Genomic DNA, 15,394 nt, shown 5'->3' on the forward strand with positions numbered 1-15,394 from the left:
TAGCATCTCTCTGCGGTGGTCTCGGAGTTTCTTTAGAGTCGGCGTGCGTCTGCGGTCGCTCGGTCTCTCTTTGTTGTACATTCTGTCTCTTTGTACTCATTTAATTAACTCTCCCAAAACAGAAACACTTCAAACGGAAGCTTTTTGTCCTGAAAGGCCCATTCACCAACCGTGGTTATATCATACGTAGCACCTCGCAGTCGATGTGCACTCACCCTGTTCCAGAACATGTTGGTGGAGTTTTGTCCACAGTTCTGGTAATGTTCCTGACAGCAGCGGTCAGGAACTACTTTCTCCTTCAGGGCCTCGTGCCAGTCGGTGTACGCTATCACACCGCAGCACTTCCACTGTACGGGCGGAAACAGACACAAGTTTAGTTCATGCTTTAATGTACCAATGATTATAATCAGTCATTTGCTCCAACAGTGTTAGAAAATGTTCTTCAACAGCCAGTTTTGACTTTTAATGTTGCATTAATGCCACAGGTACGAGCCAGGAAACACATTAGCAGGAATATTTCAGTAAAACTTTGCATTTATGCATGAACCCTGGAGTTGTTATATCACACTCATGCTAATGCGCCTCATATTTGTCACATTTGGTGTAATGCACAGCGGGAGGTACCTCTGCCTGGATGATGTTCCAGGCGTTCCGCAGGCCTATGTTGTTGTCTGAGTTGTAGAGAGCCAGGCCGTCCTTCAGGTCCTGCTTTGCATTCTCACTCACCTGACGAGGAGAAAGACAACAGCAGCCTCGGTTAGAGACCTTGGGTTAGAGCTGTGCTCACAGTCTTTATATCTGAGACGGCAGCTGAAGCTTACGGGCACATTAACACTACTTTGATCTTCCCAAAGCACCGATGTCTTTTCACACAGATTTGTATATGATGATGACTGTGTCTGCGGCACGGAGGGGGAAAGTGCTCTTCAGTATTCTTACAGGAAACCTTTTTCACTTTGTCATCTAAAAATACATTACCTCTGCTACACTGACTCGGGACTTTTGTGTGATGAATGCAGATCTGACACGTGTCGTGTGTCATGTCGCTTTGCCCCACACACACACACACACACACACGCACGCGCACGCGCACACGCACACGCAGAGCTACAACATGCCCTTCAGCAGAGCTAACAAATCACTTTCCTCCTGACTGAACCCCAACAATGTGCTCAGCGCTGTGCCCCGTCTGATGGAGATTGATATCTCTTTGGATGTGTTGAGATACAAAATCAGGAGCTTCAGTTCTCCTGCCGTCGCCTGCGGGGATTTGCAAAATGCCAGAGTAGATTGAGGGACGCGTTAGATGCCGGCTAATTATTGCTGGGAAAAATGACACGTACCGACAAGAACCGTGTCTGCGCAGCACCACAGCCGATATCACACACAACAAATAGAGCACAAACGTTTTTATAGTTTGAGCTTAAGGGCTCAGACTGTGCCCTGGAATAAAAAAATAAAAAAAAGAATCTGCACGCACACACAAAAGAAGAGAAGCAGCATCATGTCTGTCACTGTCTGACACAACAAGGTGCTTCAGCTCCTCTCTGCTTTCTTTTCTCAGGGGGGACGAGAGCAGAACAATGTTCTTTAGAAGCTGCACAGTGAATCCCTCAGTTAAAAAAACAACAGAGAACGCCTGGTCAACAACGCTCGACTGAGTAAATTGAACATTTACTCATTAGAATTTCAGGTTTACTTGAGTAATTACTTATGTACGCTGCACTGTATATGAGAGACAGACCTTCCTTTGACAGTAGAGAAAATTAAATTAAGCTTTAAATTAAATGCAATTTATCGGTGGTGGGGGGGGGGAGCGTTTTCTGCACTGCAAGGCACAGGAAAACTATTTGCAGAATCACACATAAAAGTCAAACTGATCTTTTTTTTTTACCGAGTAATTAATGTTTCCTTGGAAATAAAGTGCTTTATTAATCATGCAGCGCCCATTTGAAACGTCCTCTAAAACCTTTGAAAATAAGATTAGTGTAGTTTCTTCCTTTTCTCCCGCTATGTTACTTTGCTGATGCAGAGGAGCGTCTCTGTGCGCCGCTGCACCGCGGGCTCCGGGCGCCGCCATATCTGTCCTTGTGCAGGGAAATGAGATGAAGAGCAGCATCATCAATCTCTGCCTCGTACTTTGTTTTTTATCCTCGATCTCCTTCCTCTCCATCTTTATGTGGAGCTGCTCGCTCATTACTGACTCCTCGCGCTGGAGGAGTCAGTAATGACTCCAACACAGTCACTAGAGAGCAGCCGCCCTCCCACCACCAACACCACGGCTACAATAAAAATCATCCTCTGACTCGCCAATAAGTGCACGCACGTCGTCCGTTTCATGTGTGGAAGTCTTTGTAACAGCCTGAAATGAAACTTAATGATCCAGATTTACTGCTAACGAGAGGCAGACAAATGACTTCAGAACAAACAGGGATTTGATCTCGCAACACTCTGACCCATTTTCTGTGCCTGCGAAGAAGGAGCAGATACAAACACATCCTTTGTTGCATTAGCCTATTTCCTACTGAGATGGAAAACGAGCGTCTTGACTGAAACTCACGATTCTGCTCCTGGAAATTGTTTACTGACACCACGCTTTAATAACACCTACTTCCTGATAAAGGTAGGAGTGGTAGGATGTTTCTGGAACAATATTGATCTTATTCGTTTGATGGTTCCTCGTCTCCACGTCCTGATAGCCATCAATAAATAAAAAGCCGGTGTCTGTTGCTCTTGCAGGACTGTAATAATAAACACGACCAATCATTTCGCTGAGACGAATGAAATGATCTGCTGGCTTACCTGTCAGTCACTAATCGACCTGCCTGCGTGGAAACTGCCCGTGAAAAACACGGCTGAAGCAGAGACGACCGCCAGAAGTTAGCGAGCCAGTCACAGAAAGACGGCTTCTAACAATCATCACGCCTGGGCCACACTAGGTGCATGTGCAACTACTGTATTTCCTCAAATACAAGTCAGGCTATGTACTTAACCAAATGCCAGGAAAAGAAATAAATGGATTCAGTCAACGAAAATGCTAAAGTACTTTTACTTTGATACAGATACAGGAATGGTTTCAAATATTTATGTTTGTGACATTATTCGACAGATATAGACATTGAAACTGTGGTGAAAGATCATTTTCACTGGCTATTCGCTGGGAACTGTATGCGTACAGAAGTGTTGCTGCTCTAGCCTGATAACATGGGTGCCGAAATGTAAAGCAAGAAGTTCCGCTGCACACACATCCAGTGTGCGTTTTGGGGGCGTGGCTTCGACCGAGGGGCCAATGGGAAGTTTTGGGATGAATCGTTTCTAAGATTACCAACCCTAGCTTTAAGTTGTCTTCTGTCGCCACTGGGCTTCAAATGCAATTCTTCACGTTGACAAAAGCCCTGAGGCACAGCTCATGACTGCCATTACATAAATAAGCCGGCACTTTCCACTGGGCCCGACGAAGTCTGCACTCAGCAATACGAGACAGCACATTCATCACAGAAACATCTAAAAAGGGTTGAGCTGTGCCAGCTGGAAGAACGCGAGTCGCCACAGTCCCAGAGAAATAAAGAAAACGGAGAAGTGCAGATAGCGTGTTGACAGGGAGGAGGGAGGACTCGGCTTTCTCTCCAAACTCCAAAGCGTTTGTATTCTCAGTGAGCACGACAGCAGGAAACAGAGGGCGCACGGCGGATTGTCTGATTAACACCTGTCACACTCGAGACACCGTAATTCAACACATCCAGTCAGCGCTGAAATTACCAAATGATAAGGTATCACAGCTATTTTCACTCGTTTTATTCTCGTACGAGATAATTCTTCAACTTTACCGAAGTTTTTTTCCCGAGCACGTTTCTGTGCCGGCAGAGGAAATAAACTGGGGAATATTGCTATACTCTCTGTGCTGTGCTGAGATCAGAGTGATGTGATACTAATAACAGTAATTCCAGTGCAAGCACTCCCGACGTACGCTGTCAGAATCAGGCCCCAGATCTGGTGATCGGCTACACTGGGACCTGTCACCGTGCAGACAGGAAACCACTCTGCCTACTCATCCCACGGGCACATAACCACAGCCGAGCTTCACTTTTCAAAGAAATCTGAAAGATCTTATTCTAAGTCTGTGTTTTCATGTGCAATATGTAGCACAAACCCTGATTTCTTCTTCCGGCAGCAAAGGTCACATCTGTGCCACACAAATGACGAATTCTCCCACAGGAGCTCGTGTCCCGACTTAAATTTTTTACCGCAGTAGTTTTAGGACGACCGGTGTCTCAGTCGTCTGTTTGATGAAGAGAGATGCTAACTTACCACGGGAAAGCATTGCCTACCACAGTAGGTGGCCTGACGGGCGTATAGATGAGCAATTAGTGCATTGCGTGTTGAGTTTTATTCACTTTTAACCCAACTGCTGTTTATCACTTTGAGCAATTACAATCTTCAAACAATGTCGGTGTTTAATTCCAAACGAATCACGGTCTCTGTAGTCCAATTTCATTAAGAGAAAAAAACACAGATTATGCAGGTGGTTCAGCAAAAGTAAACACAACCCATCTGTTATATAACACAAATGGTAGATACACGGTGTTAAAGATAACTGACAACAGTTTTTAGCTTTCTGACACATCTGTGAACATCAAGTGGAGCCGGTTATACACAAGTGGAAAGACGTTAACGTTTCTCTAACTTTTACAAAAACGTCCCAACTTCCATCTGTTGTTAGTTTATTCAATTGGTCACTTGGGATCTTTGCTCCCCAAAAGTGAAGTCTTGAGCACCACCTGGAGGCTGGCTGTAGCACAGGTCATGAATCACGCCTCCTCCATATAAGTGGATGGGACATGGGCCAAATTCAAATAATACACGTCAAATAAAATGTTCTCAAAGATGTTTTTTTGTCATTTCAGGTAGATCTTACCACACTGATGAATATCCAAGTGTTCATTTGGGTTTTTATTAGTTATTTGATGCTATAAAAAAGGGGACGATTGTCCATCTTTATTTACAGTCTATGTTTGGGGTCGATGGAGAAAAGCTGTGAACACTGACATATCAATAATCACCTCTTAAAGGGGGACATATTATGCTTTTGGTGATTTATTCTCTTTTATATGCTTTTTAAGATGTTGAATGTTCAATGTCACAGTTTGCTACAGTTCCACAGCTTGTGCTAAAACATCAAAATGCTGTACGACAAAAACCTGAAGATTTTGTTCCAAGGAGATATCATTTTTACTTTCCCGACACTCCGTCCACATGGACCAGGTCGGATCCAGTTCCAGAGAAAGGCTACAGGCTACAGGCACAACAACAGCAGCGACTTCAGGGTCTGAAGGAAAATGATTCTACTGTTGTTGAAGTGGCATGAATCCAGTGTATATCATTTGCATTTTGTGGAACTTAAACAGCAGCACAATTATTATTTTTCCACTGAGCCTCTGAGCGGATGTGGAAGACTGGAAACATGAGTTGTGCGTTTTATTTCCTGCTCAGGGACATCGTCCTATGATGTTTTAAACAGTTGTACTATCCAGACTGAAATATTATGTAATTCACTGTTTCTTTTGAATGAAACAAAGCAAGTTGTCTTTTCCGTGTTGTCAGATCACAGAGGCTTATCTCCTCTCAGCCGGGAGACTGTTCCCTCATCACAAAACAGTCCGGCTGCACAGTCTTTAAAGAAAAAATGTCAGGTCAACGCTGAATCTACCATTTTTTAACATCGCATGTTGCATTCGCTCTCTTTCAGAAGTGCTTTGTTGCCTCATCTTCTCCGACACAATAATCATTTGGTCGTACGCTGTCAGGGCTTTAATCATCTAATCATCTAATCCCTTTGTGTCTTATGGCCCAGAGGACGGAAGCTGACACTGTTCTGCTGTCGCCCTCATTGCACAGCTCTGGACAACCCTGTTTGCTAGCTGCCCTGAAAGAGCAATAAATGATGTGGAGAGGAACAGCATCAGAGCCAGAGGTCCCCAAAAGCACATCATTAAACAAGATACTTAATTCCCTGCGTTGCTCTGCACCAGCCTGCTCTGGGTAGCCTGAGGCCAGGGAACTTCAACAGAGCGATGGAGAGACCCCCCACCACTGCGCTGTAATTGGTCTTGGTAGATAAAGCATGACTGGGGATTAAACCTACAGCAACTACCCATACAACACAACATAAATATGATTTCGCCTTCCATCCTCACTTTGCTGGTGTGTTACGTGACTACAGCTGTTTTCAGACGGGAAAATGTCCGCAGTCTGCCAAACAGGTGATTGTCCAAAACTGCAGGAACATTTCTGGAACATTCAGGCAAGATGACTGCAGCGTTTTTTGTTTACAACACATTGATACCGATGTAGTTTCTTGAATCTCAATGACATCTTCGTCTTTTAGTATTTGGCATCTCTCTATATGTCTCATGTAAGACACGCCATTGTCGTCATTCGCTTGAAGTGAGTTTTACATATATTTTAAAGTGGGCAGGAAAAGTTACCGAAAATGTCTGGAGCATGTGACTTTGACTCTGTGCATGTCTGAAAGCAGCTTAAGTGTCGTCACGTCATCACGGCCTTTCCCCTGCTGACACCTACCAGTGACACTTATCACATTCGCCACCTTTTGCTGCACTCGTTACACTATTTTTATGTTCTTGTCCCTCTTTTAACACCTTCCCTCACTAACACGTTTTGTCCCCGACCACGATATCTCACCTGCCTTTTTCTATCACCTGTATCCACCTGACCCCCGTGCACATTGCTCTGGCCCCTCCTCTCCCCTCCAGGTTCTGCTTTCACATTCCGGGCTAATAAACTTTTCAGCGGCGCTCGGCTCGGCGTGCCGATGTCGACGCCGGCACAATGAGGTCACGGCGTTAAAGACGAATGGCTGTAATCTGGTTTGCGGGGCAGCCATCTGCTGCAGTCAGCTGGTTGCTAAATGCAGGGGCCAGCTTTTGTTATACCACGGCCTCTACCTGGTATTTAATCAGCGCTCTTAACACCGCCGGGCTGCGGAGGCAAGGAGGGGATACCCACACATCAGGTGACTAAACGAAAGCTGTGGAAAAATGAGTTCCTGCAATATATTATACGCCTACATAATATAATATAATATAACTCCTTCCCGACGTCTCATCCCAGTTGGCAAAGGCGTCACTCATGACTTAAAGATGATCTATTTGAGAGACTAAAGTATCTGTTTTGCAGGCCTGTGTTGATACACATTTTAAAAAGCCGCCAACTACTGTACGTCTTCCAGACTTGTTAATAAATGCCTTGTGATTAGGAGATCAAATAGGGGAAGGGAATTAGCGATTCCTCTGATCACGGGCTGTAACAGAGGATGAGCCGAGCCGAGCCGAGCCTCACACAGCATACGAGATCTCACTGGAAAGACGCAAGAGGAGAGAGGGAGGAAAGGAAAACAGAAAGCGATATCCGAAAGGCCTCGTGCGATGGACACTGGCTGTCCTTCATCTAATCCTGATGTTTTTTTTAACATATAATGCTGTCTGAGTAACAGCGCCTAACAACCTCCTCAATTCTTCGCCTCAGTCTAAAAATACCACCTCTAATTACTTGTAATTTGCTGCAATAGCCTTTTCCTTCCAATGACATTTGAGAGCCAATAAAGGGAAATATATTCGGTGGTGATCTGCATTATCGTGGCTCCATATCCCATTAGGTCTGAGCCAGGATAAACACACAGGGATTTAGTGAGATGAGGCAAACATGACATACTGTGGCCATTCACGAGAACTGGGAAGAAAAAGTCAGTCTGCCCACCAAACTAATTTAAAGTTATTTGAAATCCTCGCAGTCCGAAAATCGAAATCTTTCACATTTTCACAGGTGATGAGAAGGAGTTGCTGGAAAGTCAAGATGCTCCCTCTTTAAATTCCACTGGAGGAAGCAGCATTAGATATATTTTTTTATTTTCTTCAAAGTTAAGCTGGTAATATTTGGGAGATAAGGCAACAGACATATTTACTCCTGGCTGGTGGTGCCTGCGGGACCTGATCCGAATCTGAGAGTGGATCGGCTGCTAAATGAATTCCTTTATCTGACTAAGTTACTGAGCAATAACCTCAGAACCACGAGGGAGAATTAGCCGCCGTCCCAAAGGCCGGGGCGACATGGCGACTCTGAATGTATAAATAGACTGATCTATCAGCGCCGTGTCCTTGAAAACAGATAGAAGACTTCATTACTTGTCCCGGCCAAAACATTTGTCATCTTCAGGATGAAACATTTGCGATGGAACTTGATTGAGTGCGGAGAAGAACTTGCCAGTCAGTAATCCCCAGATCTCCATATATCGTCATCTGTTGCAGCCGCAGACGTGCACCTGACTCGAGTGCGCTCAGGGGTCATGGGAAATGAGCTTGGGACCAATTACAGGCAGCCAACTGGTGGAGATTGGGCTGCTTTTGGGGGCCTAACCTTTGACTCCAGGGTGAAGGGTAGAATTCAAAGTCAACCTCCCACCGGGGAGGTAGCTAAATATAAAAAGACTCAACTCTGACCCCCCTGGAACATATGTTTATCGAGCTAACACCTTTTTATTGCTTTGTGCAGTTGTGCGAGCGTGTGTGTGACAAGCTTTGACTTTCCAAGGCTGAGAGCAATTATTGCCTCTCGGTCTTGACGCTGTGTGCACACACTCAGGGTGAGCTGCACGGACAAAAGTTAACGGGAACGACACGAGTCGAGGGCTTCGACAATCAGACATGACGTGAAAGAAAAACGAAATGAACTTACCTTATCTGAGTACACAAAGAACAGGATGAGCAATATCAGCTCTGCCAGGAGAATTATCAGCAGGACAATGAAGAACTGTCAGAGAGAGAGAGAGGGAGAGAGAGAGGCTTGTTTTAACAGTGGCCCTGGCAGTGGAGTTAATCCAGCATGTCAGGCCGATTAAAACATGTTGAATATAAATCTGAGCGACTGGGTCTCTGTTGTAGTTGTTTGTGTCCCCGGGTGCTACAGGGTGTCAGCAACAATCATTACACGAGTGTAGATTACTTACATGTCACTTTTACTACGATGCATTATGTGAACGTGCGATACCTTCTTTTTACAGCTGCCTGCAAAAATACATTTAACCTCTAAATGCTTGAGAGGTACAAGCGCCAGGGGCATGCTAGTGGTTCCCCCCCTGTTTCTAGTCTTTATGCTAAGCTAGGCTAAGCAGCTGCTGGCTTTAGCTTCATATTTGCTGTGTAGATCATAGACTGTAAGATGTCTACACTTCTTCCAACTATCCAGGAATGAAGCCAAAATATACGGGCGCCTAAATCTTGTGATATTATCGTTTGAAGCCAGAGTCGGAGCAGGAGTGACCGTGGTGTCAAGGTCCCGGTGATACACAGGACCATACACCGGTGTGATAAGAATACATTTAAAATGAAAGAAGCCCTCTTTGCGTGAAAAAAAAAAAAAGATGTGCCTTTGACCTTTTTTAGTTGTGGAGGGAGGGCAGGGTTTATGACCCAGCGCCACTAAGGGGCTATTAAGGAGATTTGGCTTCAGTTTTGATGAGCTGTCATGTCGTCCATCTTTATATACAGTATATAGAGCTGTATCCGAAATCACTCACTCATTCACTAACCCCCACTTTAATATGTAAGGTTTTCTCCAAACTGGTGAACTCATTATGTAGTGGACTATACAGTGATTAGTAAGTGATTTTGGACACCGTGTTGGACAGAGGCAACCTCCTTCTAGTCTTTATGCTAAGCTAAGCTAATCAGATGCTGAACTGTAGCTTCCTATTTACTGTAAATGAAGGTCTGTACGGTAAACATCGATCTCAAATATCGATCCCACTCTCAGCAGCAAAGAAAAGAAGTGTACTTCCTAAAATGTTGAGTTATTCCCTTAAGGTTTGTAAGTTTGGCAGCAGAAAACACATCAACCCCTGATTTCCCAATAATACAATTCAGTAACAGACACTTTAAAAGTTTTCAGGAAAGGGTGAGAGAGAGAGAGAGAGAGAGAGAGAGAGAGAGAGAGAGAGAGATGAAATAGGAGGTGGATGTGACAGAGGGAGTAAAAAAAGAAATGCTGGAGTGTTTGTGGACGTGTGAGATGGGGGGGAGAGGGTTTAATACTCCCTCAGATTAATTTCCAACACAGCCTTGCATCTCATCAGCTGGTCTCCTCTCCCTGCTTGACTCCCCCCTTCCGCTCAATATTTACCCAGCTCTTCTGCACAGCATGGGATGGTGCAAACCTAGATTTTAGAGGAACCGCATTAATTCCAAACTCATTTGGCGGGGAGGGGGTCTGCGTTTTCTGAGTGTGTCAAGGCCCAAATGAAATAGTTACCACAGTTTGTTATTGGGTGAGGAACTGGGTTGCCAGTTTAGTGTATCACCGTTGTGCCTTCACAGTCAGTTTGTCACATTTTCCTGGTGCTGAAGAGAACGACGCAGCGTCTGTTCTTCTCGATCGGTGGCGCTTCACTGCCTCCACATGTTCGCTTTGTGGGCGTATGTTCTCTTCACACCTTTAAGGTTTCTTTTTCAGTCGGATACTTCTGTGTTTTCTCTACGAACTTAAAAAAAAAAGAAATTGTCTCCGTAAACAATGTTTGGCAGCGGAAAGAGACGGAAAACTCGTCGCTGCGGATGTCTATAGGTGTCGAATATTACTAATCCAGAGAGAGTTGTCCGCAGAGTAACTTCAGAGATGATGTGTCAAGGTAAACGCTCAGATCTGCTCGCTCCGGGAGATCTAAACCCACTCTGATCTTTCCAGGTCCTGCACCCCCTTAACCACCACTCGCGGGAGGGTTCTGACAGACAGATTAAGGCAAGAACGACGAGCAGACACCTCCGCACTTATCAGAATGACTGTGTCCAAACATGAAATGCGACCACACAAAGATGCGGCAAGAGAGTTAATGAGAAACATCACAACTTCAAGATTTTCCATTAAGTCTTTATCTCTTTTATTTATTCTAGTCGTCTTTCTCAGCCCCCCCCCCCCTCTCTTCCTCTCTCTGCTTCACAGTAGTTAGGCAGGTGAAAGAAGCCGAGCCGAACACTGAGTATTTGCTGGAGCTTTTGACTGATGCAAGAGCTTCAAGGGATTGAGCTGTTTGTGATGTTAAGTACCCAGAGCCCCAACTCCACATCTCATTTAAAGTTTCTGTACATGAAAGATGTATTTTTTTTTTTTTTCTCCTTTTTTTTATGCAGCGGATTCACGCAAAAAAAAAAAAACTCATTCCGCTGTGTGAACTTCTGTAATTAACTTGTGCTTAAGATAAGACACTTGTGCAACTTTGGGCAGTCAGTGCAATGTCAAGACAGAGAGGCCTTTGTAGTGAATTATGGAACAGTCTCAATTATTGAGCAGGGAAACATGGAGTGTCTTTAGTGTGCTGTGTACATACAGTAATTCAACCACGGTGACACAAAGGGCCTCCTGACTGACAGCTCCGTCACTGGGCTGTGACTGAAGCTAGGGAAATGATATGAACGCCTTAGTGTTGACTCGCAGAGAGAGAGAGAGAGTGAGAGAGAGAGAGAGAGAGAGAGAGAGAGGGAGAGAGAGGAGAATCCGCTCAGCTTTAATTTTCCTCTGCCAGCCCCTGAGGTTTGATATAATGCAGACTGAAATCCTTCTGTCAGTCGTCTACCTCCGCCGTGGTTCCGGCGGGGAAGACGAGTACAAATACGCCGCTGTGTTTTCACTGGCCTGTGACCGGCGTGTGGAGGTGTATAGATATATATATGTGAGGAGCTGTCTCCACCAGGCAGCTCTGCCAATATTTGCATGAGTGAAGTCTGGGCATGTGAGAAAAAAGAAAAGAGGAGAGAAAGTTTGAGAGAGGAGTCGCGGTGTGTGCACTGACGCATTGACAGTTGTCTGTGTGTGTCTTATTCAGAATGCGTAGGTATGCAGATTTAACTCACGCTCAGAAGCAGGCACTTGTTCTCCTTGATGGCACCCAGGCAACCGAGGAAGCCCGTTACCATGACGATGGCGCCGATGGCGATGACCATGTTGGCGGCCGACAGCGAGGGGAAGGAGGGTGAGAAGGTGGCGAAGCTGCCCTGAGACACAGAGAGCCAGATGCCCACGCCGAGCAGCCCGCAGCCGCATAACTGCAAGGTGGAGAAAAAAGACAGACAAGGTGAGAAAACACACAGCAGACAGGTTGCCATCTTTTTAACATCAGCATCAACGATTATTGACAGCCAAGATCATTTTCTGCTTCCCTTCAGGCAGAGTTGGCTCGTAATGACAGACCTTCTGAACATGGCATTAATCCACAGAGTAAGGTTAGCTCCAAAATAACTCAAATCCCAAAGTGCAACAGGCTCAATTTCCTTCTGGCTGCCTGGGGAATTATCCACGCAATCATCCATCACCAAACACAGCTGAAAAATACAAGCGGGTTTACACCAATTACAACTATGATAAGCCAATAACAGCTCTGCGAGAGATTAGAGCAAAAAAATTGGAGTTGGGCCGCGCTGGTTTTTTCCCCCACGTTTTGAGCTGATTACGTTAAACCCAGAACAAACAGATGTAATTACTGCCGTCTCCCTCCAATGAAAAGTTTCCAAAAACACCTGCAGTTGACTTGAACTTGGCCTAGAGGGAGCAATTCCCTCAGTCCTCCTCCCTGTCGCCGCGCCAGGTCCCCACTGATGTGTGTGTGTGTGTGTGTGTGTGTGTGTGTGTGTGTGTGTGTGTGTTGTGTGTGGCGTTCTGCAACGGGACCCACTATAACGCAATAAAGTGTTTACGGCTGTGATTGGTGGAGGAGAGTGTCCCGCTCGCTGATGTGTTGGTCCATCTATCAGAGATAAGAGCCATACCGCATGCCCACCGCTTGGTGAAATATAGGCTTGGAGCAAATTGGTGACATTTTTGGCTGCACCTAATAGAATGAAATACCAACGGCAATCTTGCCCTTAAAAAAAAAAGCTCCAAATGAGGTAAAATATGGAAAGGCACGGTGGTAAATCATCACGCGGCTGCCCTTTCTTCCTATCTACTCACACCGCTCCCTTCTTTAATGCTCATCTTCGCACTGCTGCTCTGGAACAATTTCGTGCCAGTCAGAAATAATGTACTATAACGCTGCTGTGAAAGCGAGCAAACACACACCTGGGCAAACATTCATAAACCATGTACAACAACAGTCATCACCTGGAAGCTATTATGGATAAATCTCAACACAGTAAAAATAAAAAATCCACCACACACACATCGCCCATTTTCCCGTGATGAAAAGTGTTTCAACTGAGAAATAACACGAGTGATTATTAACCTGCGAATGTGCTTAAAGTACATTTAAAGTCCACACGGCATTGAAAAGAAGCTCTCGGTGATGTCAGGTGATGATGTGCAAAGGGAACTTTCTCGGTTTCAAATGCAATGGTGGTGAGAGAGAAGCCACAGGTCTAATGAGACCGGTGAGACCTGTGGATACACAAGCAACCCCCCTCTGAAGTGTCAGATGAGTGCCGTCTCACTCCCATTAACCTGTGACCTTAGAGTGGCGGGGTCAGACCTCGAGTGGGATGAACTCCGAGGAGGAGAGTGCCTCAGTGCAGCAGCAGAGCAGCAGCACACCCAGGCCCATGAATGATACACGTGCCGTCCTGAGGACTCAGACATGACTGGATGCAATTAAATGTGAGGACACGGAGAGAAAAGAATGGGGAGTGTGTGTAAATGACTCAGGAGATGGAGGCCCTGCTTGAGAGTGACCAGATTCCAGCTCTGATGGTGCAAGAAGACTGACGTGGCAACCAAATGTGACATCAGCCATTGGAAAGCGAATCGACCACTGTTAAGCCCAGAGTTTGGTATTTTGGCCAGCGCCATCTTGGTTTTTTGGAAACAACAAACCATTCCTGGACTTATTTCAACTTGTCAACACATTGCACCTTGTCTTCTGCTGCATATAATGTATTATTGTGAAATATGTATTATTACATATTCTTATTAAGCTCATTTTTATATCGTATTATAATGCACCTATTTTTAACCATATTTTCTATTTCAGTTAAATGTTATTGTTTTGGTCTGTTAATTTTCTATTCTTGGCTGGAGCGACAAACAAAACCCAATTTCCAACCGGATCATTAAAGTATTTCTGATTCTGATTGGAGGAGCGAGGGGGTCTGACTGCACGCCCACCTACACCTGTGACCTTATTGGACGCTACTAGCTGTCAATCACATGGTATTCACGCCCCATTATTTTGTATTCATCAATTTTACTCTAAATAAATGTAATTTACTAAATGAACATCATGGTGTATTGAAGACGACTTGAAACTAAGAAAATGAAATTAAATGAAATTGGCGTCATTTTCTCGTAGACTTCTTTAGAAATCGTTGCCCTCTGCTGGTCATTTGAGAGAATACGGGTTTCAGGCACTTCCGCATTTTCAGGACCCGGAGTCTACGTCCATTTTTACTAAGTCTTAGTGATGCCTTCAAGGTCAGAGGTGAGCAGGGCCGTGAACAGAACCAGCTTCAGACACTTGTTTAGTAACATTTGGATTTAGTGAAGTCACGTCGAGTTTCTCCCAAAGAACAAGTCTATAAGGTCACTGCAGAGAGAGAGAGAGAGAGAGAGAGAGAGAGGTGCAGTGGCGCTCGAAAGTTTTTCAATCATTCGCCGTCTAAATAATTCAGAAGCAACCATATTTGTTGGCCCTTTATGCTTCCCTGATTAAAAAACAGGGGGAATGAAAGCATCAATTGAAAACACTGGAAAAGGTCATGTCCTCGTGCAGAGCGGCTAATATTGGGACTCACAGCTGACACTCCTCAGAAGGCCGGATTATATAGAGCGTGAGGAAGAGTTAAAGGAAGCAGGGGAGGACTAGTGAAATTAAGAAGCCTAGATAGATTTATAGTTGGCAACGGGGACCAAGGTTTAGGAGTCCAGGTGGGGAGGGATGCGGTGCCTCCACTTCATTGTGTTTAATGCCCAGTGAAGGCGGCTCGTCCAAGTGTGTCGCTCTATCTTAAGTGACCGAGAATCCACCCAGCCCCCACTCAATCTGCCGGAGCGTGGTCTAATCTCTGCCCTGCATTACCACCACCACTACTACTACTACTACTACTGCAGCTAATACAACAATACCAGGGCACCGTCACCAGGCCTCTGTGTCTGTGCCACAGGAAATACCTCCGGGGTAAGCTCTGATCTCGTTGCTTTATCTGACCTTGGCGTGTGTCGACTGAATTTGACCCCACGTCGTCCCCCCCCTGCTGAGCTCCTTATCTGCTTTAGATTGTGAGACGGTCATGTTTTGATATCCCATCTGCGGGGAGGGATCAAGGATTCCCCAAACACTCAGGAGGTTTGTAAACAGGCAGGGAGAAGGATTACTCTTCAGTCATTGGAGAAAAAAAAAAGT

At 45.2% G+C, this 15,394-nt stretch overlaps 1 protein-coding gene across 3 annotated transcripts in view; it reads right to left on the reverse strand.

Moving 5' to 3' along the window:
* Nucleotides 1–15,394, reverse strand: part of tspan9a (tetraspanin 9a) — a 167,477-nt gene that overhangs the window by 10,355 nt on the left and 141,728 nt on the right. For all 3 annotated transcript variants that reach the window (XM_035156995.2, XM_035156994.2, XM_035156993.2), the window contains 4 exons: nucleotides 11,919–12,110; nucleotides 8,752–8,826; nucleotides 625–726; nucleotides 216–347 (listed from right to left, as the gene is read on the reverse strand). In XM_035156995.2, the coding sequence (XP_035012886.1) occupies nucleotides 216–347; nucleotides 625–726; nucleotides 8,752–8,826; nucleotides 11,919–12,110 (501 nt within the window). The remainder of the gene's footprint in view (nucleotides 1–215; nucleotides 348–624; nucleotides 727–8,751; nucleotides 8,827–11,918; nucleotides 12,111–15,394) is intronic.

This window comes from Hippoglossus stenolepis, chromosome 5 (genome assembly GCF_022539355.2).
Source record: "Hippoglossus stenolepis isolate QCI-W04-F060 chromosome 5, HSTE1.2, whole genome shotgun sequence".
NCBI lineage: Eukaryota > Metazoa > Chordata > Actinopteri > Pleuronectiformes > Pleuronectidae > Hippoglossus > Hippoglossus stenolepis.